Below are 10,917 nucleotides of genomic sequence, written 5' to 3'. Positions count from 1 at the left end.
CTGCGACCTGCGTCTGCGTTTTATGTAGATAGACCTTAATACCTACAATCTAGACTCTTGCGCCGCCGTGTTACGCCGCCGCCGCCGCCGCCACACTAATTTACCTCAAACGCCGCCGCCGATATAAAATAAAACGGCGCACGGGTCTAGCCACACATAACGCCACTTTGATCGCACAGTGATGCCACAGTGATGCCACTGTGAAAGCACTGTGACCGCACCCAGTGCGATGGCACGACGTGCTGTCACGATGACGACATAGCGCGGACGTACCTGGACATACTCGTGCTGTCACGCGTGCGTCACAGCGTGCGGTCGCAGTGGCGTCACGGTGCCATCACATGGGGTGTGTTTAGCCGAAGCTAGCGCTACGTAGCGGCTTCATGTAGCAGTTGCAATTGCTGCGTTACTTCTGCTGGACAGTATTGCTACGCGCAGCGCTTTTTGTAAGCGCAAATATGTTTGTATACAAATCGCCGTTGTATTCTTCGGTTGCTAAACTGTTTTTTAATTATTTATAAAAATGGCAAAAAAAGTGTCAAAGTATTATAATTGAGACGGTATTATTGTAAATGGCGGCCACTACTTAGAACATGCTACGCGTAGCCATACTGTCCAGCAGAAGTAACGCAGCAATTGCAACTGCTACATGAAGCCGCTACGTAGCGCTACGTAGCGCTAGCTTCGGCTAAACACACCCATGGCTATCGGGGTAACGTTACACTAGCTTTACACCACCTCTCAAGGAGGTGTACAAAACGTATAAGGCTGCTTTCCTTTTAGGAGACACAGTCGACACAAGTCGACACAAAAGTCATTCTGTCTTTGTTTCTCACTGAATACTGAACGAAGACAGAATGACTTTTGTGTCGACTTGTGTCGACTGTGTCTCTTAAAAGGAAAGCAGCCTAAATTACGTCATTAAAGTGTACTACACTTTCAAGAAGAACAGCGTGTACACAGCGCGTCACTGAATCGCGGAATAGACGCGGGGATCGGAGGGCAAGCGGGCCGTACGATTCGTACGGCGCTTGTTGGCGAGCAGCCGCCCCGCTTGTCCACCGATCCCGCACTTATTCCGCGATTCAATGTTCTAGTTTCCACCGAAGCATTAATTCACACTTAATGCGACGTAAAATCAAATTTAAGTCGATGGAAACCTGTCAAATTGCGCTGATTTCGCTTCCGCTTCGATCTATAAGTACTCTACTTCCAATGGAAACGGAACACTAAATTTAATCCGTACCGGAGTGAAACCGAATTGAGGGTTTCGGTGGAAACTAGACCAATGACGCGCTGTGTACTGACGTAACTCAACGCCACTTCCGGCAAGAAAAACGCTAAAGTGTACACTTTACACTAAAATGTATAAAGTGTATGCAAGAAAAACAGACCTAAAGCCTCTTGCACAATGGACGGAATAGCGATAGCGATAGAAATAACAAAAGTTTTAAAGAGTTTATATTTAAAAATAAAAGTAGGAACAGCGGAATCTAACATACAAAACTACACATGTATCAATGCAGATCAGAAAATCGGAATAAGTAATAGCGATAAAATTTCCAACGAGTTGGAATTCTGTGTTAAAAACTGTGTTATTTCTATCGCTATCGCTATTCCTTCCATTGTGCAAGGGGCTTAATAGCATTCCATAGAAAAATAAACGGAAAAAGTTGGTATCCATAGAGTGACACAGTTGAACACAGCATTTTAGCTGTGTACAATTGTGTCGACTTGTGTCATAGTTGGAAAGCACCGAAGTGTACCAGAGAGAAATCTGAGAGCGGCCACCCTATTGTAATTTTTTACGACGGTTTCAGCCGCTGATTTTAGCCGTATTTCTACAAAAGTGGAACTCAAAGGCCGTTCTACATTAAACGCAAGTATCAGATCTCGTGGAATTGACCAATTGCAGAGTCAAATCAGCCAATCGACCAACGTGATTGATCAGTTCCACGAGACCTGCGACTTGAGTTTTATGGAGAACGGCCTTTAAGTTCCACTTTTGTGGAATTACGGCTAAAACCAGCAGCTGAAACCGTCGTAAGAAACTACAATGGCATGGCCGCTCTCAGGCTTCTCTCTGGTGTTACCATATATGTAATACTCCTATATTGCTAGTACGGTGCCGACCTGAAGCTCACCGTTACGGTGCAGACAATATAGGCTGCTTTCCTTTTAGGAGACACAGTCGACACAAGTCGACACAAAAGTCATTCTGTCTTTGTTTCTCACTGAATACTGAACAAAGACAGAATGACTTTTGTGTCGACTTGTGTCGACTGTGTCTCTTAAAAGGAAAGCAGCCATAGTAGCCTCTCTCTCCAGCTGCTTTGTGTGCATGCGGTGAACATTGAAGCACGCTTGCGCATTTCTCTTTCTCGCGTTCTTTCTCTTACTTTCCAATGTTTTGTCTCGCTCGCACTCACTTGGTAGATGCGCCTGCGCATAATGACGCTCGACCATCTATGCCCATATATTTGGACTTCGTGCGTCTCCCTTTCTCGGGCCTCGTGCCTCTCATTGCGAAGATACGCGACTAGCAATATAGGAGTATTACATATATGGGTGTTACACAGTGTCGCTTGTGTACGTAATTGGAAAGCACCCAAAGTCTGTTCTTTTTTCATACTTTGGCTGCATTAGTTCACAGTCTATCTTGTTTTATCTATATTAAAAGGAAAAAGATAGACTGTGAACTAGTGCAGCCAAAGTATGGAAAAAGAACAGACCTATAGCGTACGTACCGACAAGTCGTTCGTGGACATGGCTACGTAGTTGCTAATGTGTACCACTATGAACATTGCGCTGGCTTACAGAGCGGAAAAGTGATTACAAATTTTATGGGCCTGGCCGCTCTCAGGCTTCTCTCTAGTGGCATTAATTTGGCGCGAACGTACGTTATGTTGTACGAAGCATAGAGAAGATTTGAGCTCTCATAACATGTGGCTGAGCATTGTGTCTTCGACAGATAGACATAAGTTTTATCTTTTTAATTGTTCTTCTATAATTTGTTTTGATTTTCTTTTAACTCTTCGGTAAATTTTATTACTCAATAATATATAGTGGTATTGTATAATCACAATGGAAGTTGTTTCTAGTAGCAAATCTATCACAATTAATACTAAACAAGAAAGCTTGTACAGCACAGGTGAGTTTATTCATTTGCACTATACTGAAGTTTTTGTGTTAGAAGTGTTAAAAAATAGGGTTAAAGCAATACATACTTTTTTATATAAGCAAATATATATCGATTGTTATTCTACGTGAACTTCTATTTGACTTCTATGTGACTCAAATCAAATTTTCTTCTGATCAGTTTCATGTGTCGAGTGACGTGCGATTTCAAACAAAATTTTTCTTACAGAGAACCCTCTTGCACGATGCGAGGGAATAGTGATAGCAATAAGCAATAGACACAGAATTCCAACTCGTGGGAAATTTTACCGCTATTGCTTATTCCGTTTTCTGATCTGCATTGATACATATGTATTTTTGTATGTTAGATTCCGTTGTTCCTACCGTTATTTATAAATATAAACTCTTTAAAACTGGAGTTATATTTCTATCGCTATTCCATTGTGCAAGGGGTTAGAAAAATGGATGGAATTTTGTGTGTGTGTGTGTGTGTAGATGCGCGCGCGTATGTGGTGAAACCGATTTGTTTTTCTAAGGGACGGTTGTTCCACCTTCGGATAAAATATTCGGGTAATTTATCTAATGGTTAAAACTCTGATTTGCGTCGGTAAAATTTATATATTTAATAAATGACCAAAAATTAAAAGATAAATTACACGACACTCGGTACCGTAAAAGTTGTATCTAACAGATAAATATATAGAAATAAAAAACAATAGGTGATGCGCTAGTCAGGTTTCCTATAGATAATAACTTGTTGAGTAAACTGAGATTTATTGGGTGGAACAATATCGGCCCTAATTCTTTTATTATATTAAAACACCACAATATCATGCTACATACATATAATATATACAAATATATAAATATTAAATATAAATGTGTGTACAATATTATAACAAAAATGGCTAACTTCACCAGCTAGTACAAAAACGATAGAAATTACTCAAATCGTAAAGAGAAGATAAGATTTATAGGAACAAGATCTTATACAATAAATTCTTACATTTAAAGTTTCTGTGCAATAAACATGTTCAATTTGTTCCACTTATTTTCAAGTAAAAGAAAAATACAAACCGCTCATAAAACGTTTGTAGTAAAACAACAAATAAGTATAATAAAGGTCACTTTCAAGCAAAAATAGATGTTAAATATAGTTAAACAAAATTAAAGATTTAGTACATAAACTTGCGATTGAAGAAGGCTCTTTCTGTAAGAAATCAAAAGATTTCGCTCTTATGTATGTGCTAAATCTTTGATTTTAAATATTTATATAAATATAACATCGCTAGTTTTGTTCGAAAGTGACATTTATATTATACTTATTTGTTATTCTTTAAATATATTACAATAAATTCTCATACTATGCTCATATTAAAATACTTTTGTAAGTCTCCTTCCTTTACTTATATACATACTGTAAGAGACAGTAAATTAAAATTAAAATTTTCAATTTTTATACATCAATTTCTTTAATTTAAATTTTCAACTTCTATACATAAATTCTAAATTGTAGTTGTTGTAATTCTTCTAAATTGTATAAAAATTTTATTAATCAATTGACATTTAAATTCAATTTCATTAACTAAAGAAGATTAATTTAAAAAGAAAGTTATGTTTTATACATAAATTATCGAATTATATCCCACATAGAACAAAACTTTATTAAACGTTCATTAGACATCAACAACTCCATGCAATATCTACTAGATGTCTAATGAAGTGTTTGTTCTGTAGGATTGAATATAACTTTCCTTGTGCTTGTATGTAACTAAATTTATTTTTTTTTTGTTTAGTTTTGAAAATTAACAAAGCTTTTGTTGTTTCTCACTTATATACTTTATTTGTCTTACCCAAGAAAAAATACCACTTGCTGCTGATGTCAAATTCAATACTTCTGCATCATTGGAAGAAGTAAAAAACTCCCAAAAATCCAGAAAACGTCTCTCAGAGGAAAATAAACAGCTTGTAGAAGAACAGTATCAGAAAGAACTTCACGAACGGAGGTACAAGCTATTGATGCATTTGTTGAATCAGAGTAAATTTTTTTCATCTTACTTACTGAAGAAAGTTGAATCTGATATGACTACTAAAAAGAAAGGTGTATCTTCTTCTGTTAATGATGAAAATATACCACCAAATAAGAAGAGATTAAGAAGAGCTGATCAAGAGAAATATAATATGCAAGACTACATATCTACAGAAGTAAGAAATAAAAAACTATAGACTTTTGCTTTTCATGTATCTACTTAATATCATGAAATTATATGAATTTTTGTTATACAATAGAAATGTTTCAGCATAAAAATTAATTATTTTTCATGATATTCTATTAATAGTAATTATAAATTGTGCCACATGACAAGTTTTATTAGTTTTTCGCATTTTTAATAAAAATAAAATAACTGTTTGTACAATTGTTTTACATTTGATTTGATCACTCTTGAAAGACAACAAAGCTCTATATTAGCTAACATTGGCTTTGTCAAATAACATCATTTCAGATATAGAGATATCTGCTTTTGCTTTTCACAATTAATTGCCTTAATATATTTTTTTGGCCTCAAAAAATTTGAATTTTAAATCCTACTCCTTTTTTAAAATGTTTAAAACACTCTGAAAAAAATTCGGGATATTGTTTGATGAAGTAGAAAATCTAGCACAAACATAACGTACATTAGATATTTAGTAGATGTCCATAACTTCATATAAATGTCTAATGAACATTTAATGAAAATTTCTGTAGAATATTTTTCCGTGTGAGATAATATCACTTAATGTTAAAAAAAGACTTTACTAAACTATGTTAATTTACATTAATAATTTAATATAAACTAAGATTTTTTTATGTCATCAGCAGACTCGTAAAAATCTCATTATTATAGTCGGAGATTTAACTTTTGCTCACACATTTCCGTACAAATACTATTATTGAGCCACAGGTCAATCTGGTTTTTTGCTCATAATTAGTTCAATGTTATTTATATGCAAAAGAATTTTAATTTGATTTCAATTTACAGATGAGAGAAGTGCAGCATCTTGGAAGAAAAAGAAAAAAAAGATTGTGTGAAGAAGACATTGCAGCAGAATTACACAAAGATTCGGATAGTGAAATAAGAAAATCTGCTCATAATGAGGTTCTTGCATTGAAATATTTTCGTGGAGAGTTACGTGATTATCAGAAAGATGGTTTAAAGTGGATGAAAGTACTTTATAAAAATGGCATAAATGGAATCCTAGCTGACGAAATGGGTCTTGGAAAAACAATACAAGTAATAGCAATGATGTGCCATCTCATAGAGAAAGAACAGAGCGGGCCTTATTTGATAATTGCACCTCTTTCCACTATACCAAATTGGGTGATAGAATTTGAACGATTCGCTCCGGATATACCAACCATATTGTTTTATGGCTCATCAATTAAAAGAAAGCATTTATATGGAAAGATTAAAACAAAATATACTGTTAATAGTTACAAAACACAACCTGTTGTAATAACCAGTTATGAAACGCCATTGAGAGAACTTAAATTTTTTCAAAGTCAACGCTGGAGATACATTGTGGTAGATGAAGGACAAAGAATAAAAAATCACAATTGCATGTTAATGAAGTACGTATGCCAGAGAAACGTGATCGCATTAATTAAAAGTACAACTTCGATTTGTTTCAAATTTTGTACAATTATAAACATGTATCAATTTTAGTTCTTATACAAAAGTATAGAAGTAAAGTTATACTATATAAATGGCATTAATTGTTTTAGAACTCTGAAAAGTATGCAATCCATGAATAAGCTGATACTAACCGGGACCCCACTACAAAACAATTTAGCTGAGCTATGGTCTCTCTTGAACTTTCTGATGCCGGATATCTTTGATAATTTGACTGTGTTTGAATCGTGGTTTGATGTGAAGGAACTTCAGCATCAGAAAGGCACAGAAAAACTTCTGAAACAAGAAGAAGAAAAGAAGGTGTTGATGACACTACGCGAAATTTTAAAACCATTCATGCTAAGACGAGTGAAAGCTGACGTTTGCCTAGAAATACCTCCTAAAAAAGAACTGGTTGTTTATGCACCGCTTACTAAATTGCAACATGATCTATACAGGGCAGTATTGAATTATGATCTGCAAACATTGTCCAAAATTGAAGAACCAGATCCAATTATACCAAGTATAGACAATAAAAGACCGCAAAGAAAATGTGTCTTACGAAAAAAACAGAAGTATGTATTTGAAAAATCCAGTAATATCTCATTGGATAGTTCGGCAAATTCTTCATTAGAAACAAACAAAGAATATCACGATGATACAAAACGGGAAGTAAAATGTAAAGACAAAGAAGATTTGTCAATGTGGAAGCAATATACCGATGTTACAGAACGTAATAGAGATTTTCTCATTAACATTAAATTTGGCAATAGAAGTGAGTAGCATATATTACATTATATAAAATATGTGTGTGTGTGTGTGCACGCGCACACACACACAATTTTTTAATTCGATTTATATTTCATATATTATTTCTTATTTTAGTCATGATGTATAAAAAAATCGTAAATCATCCGTATTTAATTCACTGTCCGTTAGACGCGGTCGGTTTACCAAAAATTGACGTTGACTTGATCAAATCCTCCGGCAAACTTTTAGTACTGGATGCTATGCTGGCAAAGCTCAATGCGCGAGGTCACAAAGTTCTGTTATTTTCGACAATGACCATGCTGTTAGATATAATCGAAGATTATATCATGTTGCGACATTACAAATACGTGAGATTAGATGGTACGGTTGAAATAGAAAAGAGAAAGAAGGATATTGCAGCTTTCAATGCAAATCCAGACTTGTTTCTATTTCTTATCTCCACTAGAGCTGGTGGAATTGGATTGAATTTAGCTGGTGCTGACACTGTTATTATATATGATAGCGATTGGGTGAGTCAAGGCTTTTTTATAAGATCTCACTTCCACATTTGTTATTTGCGCTTGTCTTAAATTTCTTTCTTAACGTTTACAGAATCCACAAGTTGATATACAAGCCATGGCGCGCTGCCATAGAATAGGACAAACAAAACCTATAGTTGTCTACAGACTGTGCACTAAAGGAACAATAGACGAAGAGATTATCAAGCGCGCTGAGGCTAAACGTGTTCTCGAAAAAGCAATTATATCGAAACAAATCTCGCAGAACAAAGATTTTCTTTTAGCATTGAAGCAGTTAATGAGCTCCAAGGAATATAAAGTTGTTACATCAGAAAACGAAGGTAATTTCTTGATTTTGTTATATACAATTTCTTTTTCATTCTGAGTAATAATAAATTTATAGAAATTGTACATACGCGCATGTATGTGTGCGTGTGTATGAGATAAAGAAATAAATTGACAGAGTAATATTTTATGTTTTATAGTATTTACGCAGGAGGAATTGGACAAATTACTGGATAGAAGTGATATGGTCGATCAAATGTGCAAATAATTCCAAGTACTATCTTATAGGATAACTTTTAACATCCGAACGAAAAAATAATTTTTATATGTATTATTATTGTGTTACGCCAAATGCTATTTATATTTTTGCAAATTATCACTCTGTATAGATCAAGAAAAGCAAAATGAATGTTGATTTAAGAAATTGGAGTTAGTTTTTCTATTCTTATTAATATATTTTTGTATTTATTGGTTTTCTAATAAAATAAATTAAAGATAACAAAATTACAATTGTGCTTACTCTTTGTGTATAGTTATTTATTAGACACTAAACTTTACAAGTGTCCCCACCGTTTAAACAATTGTAACACTTTAGTTTTAATGACATTTAAATTTTAGTCTTCTCTTCTGTGTATATATAAATTAAGATTTATGTGATTTTATGCGAGCCTTTCCTATAGAAAAATTTTTATTTTTACAAGACTGTGCTAACTGATCGCGAAATTCAGCTTCTAGTTTTACATACGTTCCACCTGTTCCGATATAAATGTTATTTATATGAACTAAATTTCTAAAATCTTACATTTTGTTTGGTTTCATGTAATTAATACATGTAATACATATATATAATATGATAGCTGCTCCATCATCATACAAAATAGAGAAACATACCGATAGGTTGTTTATTTTTACAGTTGTGTTGCTTGTACGATTTTATAAGTAAGTTCTCCATATTCATTGTTCTCTTCGTCAGAAGTGCTATCATCTGTGTAGCGGCTCTTTCCTCAAAATCTCTCTGATTATCCTGATTGTGTCTCACATTTAAATTATCGCTCCAACATCTACTATTGCTCCTAAACAATGTAATATATGTAAAAACTATATATATTATAAAAGAATTTTGTATATTATATATGTATTCGATCAATACGATGTACGGTTCATTTACTTGTAACTATTCAAAAGTTTCGTTTTACTCGTAGTTTTTAATGTGGATAACGTATTGAATTCCTCACTGTAATACGATTCATCGTCTATACTGCTATCTTCGTACGTAGTCTCGCCATCGCCCTCATCATCTTCGTCTGTAATCGAAGAGGTAGAAGACGAAATGTCTGTAGTTACAGAAATCTGTTGACGAGTCTTCTGCAAAGACTTCTGCGAATCTTGCGTATGGAGCAATCGGCGTAGCCCGGAACTTCCCCAGATTTTTCCTGTGTTCTTATAATAATTAATTCCTTTTCACAGAAGACACAAAAACAAACAGAATGACAATTTACCAAGCAAACCAAGCTTCGGTCTCGGCGGTACGAGCTCTATACCATTCCACCACATTATATCCTTACACACCAGTTTACCAGGACGAAGAGACGGATCGCGCGCCACCAATCGCGTGATCTTTTCAGGAAAGAAGAGCTGAGGAGGTTCGACAGTTATAACTTCTCTATGAGTTGTAAGGATATTCAACACATTTAACTCTTTTTCGCTCTTTATGTCGGGTATGTGCTCCTAAAAAAATAAAGTAAAAGTATATAAAAACATCATTCTTCACACATAAATTTCATCTTTATATTTTCACAATTATCTAATTATAAGCATATAAATGTTGATACTAACTTTGTATCTACATCCGCTTTGATTTGATAAAACTTCGAATCTATAAGCGCGTTGACTACAACACGGATATCGTCCCAGTGGAAAGGGCGTAGGTTTCTGTTGCTCGTTTACAAAAAATTGTGCAGGTTCTGGATGGTAACAACACCAGTCAATCTGATATATCGGGAAGTATATGTGACATTGCCGACAAAAGAGAAAATGGCAATCTCCCCACAACCTCCAATAAACCTTACGCCAAGAGCGCAATTCTGATCTTAAAGAGATGACATAATCATTTAATGTCCATGTCAGATCTCTGTAAAAATAATGAAAGATAGTAAATTCAAAACGCTTGTTATGTAAATAACAACAAGAATAACGAAGGTCAATATTGAGCTAAAATATAGATGATTGAATATATTTAAATAAAAATAATTACTTATAATACCACCGCATTAAACGCGGTGCAAAACGTTTCGAACTCTTACATGAATCTTCATCAGTTATCTATTTTTCTTTGACCTTCGTTATTCTTGTTGTTATAATGCAAGATGTTTTTTCCATATGTGTATTTCTCATAAATGTAGGTAATATAAAATATGTTTACATATATTATATTAATTACACAGCCACACAAAAAAAAAAATTTCTTTGGCCTGGGGATCAGACCATGTTTATTATATGTTTTTGGGGTCGCTGAATCCGAATCCGAGGTCCATTAAACCCCATCGGGTCGGAGTTCCGCCATAACCTCAAAAAAC

General features: G+C 34.5%; 2 protein-coding genes across 7 annotated transcripts in view; one reads left to right on the top strand and one right to left on the bottom strand.

Moving 5' to 3' along the window:
- The first annotated feature begins 2,887 nt into the window (after positions 1 to 2,887).
- Positions 2,888 to 8,770, top strand: LOC109862294 (lymphocyte-specific helicase-like). 3 transcript variants are annotated; one of them, XM_020442302.1, is made up of 7 exons: positions 2,888 to 3,151; positions 4,997 to 5,343; positions 6,159 to 6,748; positions 6,902 to 7,563; positions 7,728 to 8,068; positions 8,151 to 8,397; positions 8,542 to 8,770. In XM_020442302.1, exons 1-7 carry the CDS (start codon positions 3,085 to 3,087, stop codon positions 8,607 to 8,609), a joined length of 2,322 nt encoding a protein of 773 aa, XP_020297891.1. In that variant the 5' UTR covers positions 2,888 to 3,084; the 3' UTR covers positions 8,610 to 8,770. The 3 variants fall into 3 exon arrangements, with proteins under 3 accessions (XP_020297891.1, XP_020297889.1, XP_020297890.1); XM_020442300.1 differs by having other exon boundaries at positions 7,674 to 8,068; XM_020442301.1 differs by lacking the exon at positions 2,888 to 3,151 and adding an exon at positions 3,736 to 4,196 and having other exon boundaries at positions 7,674 to 8,068.
- Positions 8,771 to 8,845: 75 nt separating this feature from the next.
- Positions 8,846 to 10,917, bottom strand: part of LOC109862293 (uncharacterized protein KIAA1841 homolog) — a 5,360-nt gene continuing 3,288 nt past the window's right edge. For 2 of the 4 annotated variants that reach the window (XM_020442297.1, XM_020442296.1), the window contains exons 5-9: positions 10,178 to 10,472; positions 9,841 to 10,069; positions 9,510 to 9,774; positions 9,233 to 9,414; positions 8,846 to 9,093 (exon numbers count right to left, since the gene is read on the bottom strand). In XM_020442297.1, the coding sequence (XP_020297886.1) occupies positions 8,984 to 9,093; positions 9,233 to 9,414; positions 9,510 to 9,774; positions 9,841 to 10,069; positions 10,178 to 10,472 (1,081 nt within the window). In that variant the 3' untranslated portion in view covers positions 8,846 to 8,983. Of the gene's footprint in view, positions 9,094 to 9,232; positions 9,440 to 9,509; positions 9,775 to 9,840; positions 10,070 to 10,177; positions 10,473 to 10,917 lie in introns of those variants that run through there. The other 2 variants (XM_020442299.1, XM_020442298.1) reach the window with 2 other exon arrangements.

Source organism: Pseudomyrmex gracilis, unplaced genomic scaffold, assembly GCF_002006095.1.
Source record: "Pseudomyrmex gracilis isolate BER0280 unplaced genomic scaffold, ASM200609v1 scaffold_1607, whole genome shotgun sequence".
NCBI classification, from domain to species: Eukaryota; Metazoa; Arthropoda; class Insecta; order Hymenoptera; family Formicidae; genus Pseudomyrmex; species Pseudomyrmex gracilis.
Note: the sequence above shows the minus strand (reverse complement) of the source record. Positions and strands in the feature narration are given on the sequence as shown.

Bases quoted from the DNA above. Each gene is read 5' to 3' on its own strand.
- LOC109862294 (XM_020442300.1), top strand. From the start codon at position 3,085: ATGGAAGTTGTTTCTAGTAGCAAATCTATCACAATTAATACTAAACAA. The intron at 6,749-6,901 runs GTACGTATGCCA...TAATTGTTTTAG, and splicing joins CACAATTGCATGTTAATGAA to AACTCTGAAAAGTATGCAAT. The intron at 8,069-8,150 runs GTGAGTCAAGGC...TAACGTTTACAG, and splicing joins TTATATATGATAGCGATTGG to AATCCACAAGTTGATATACA.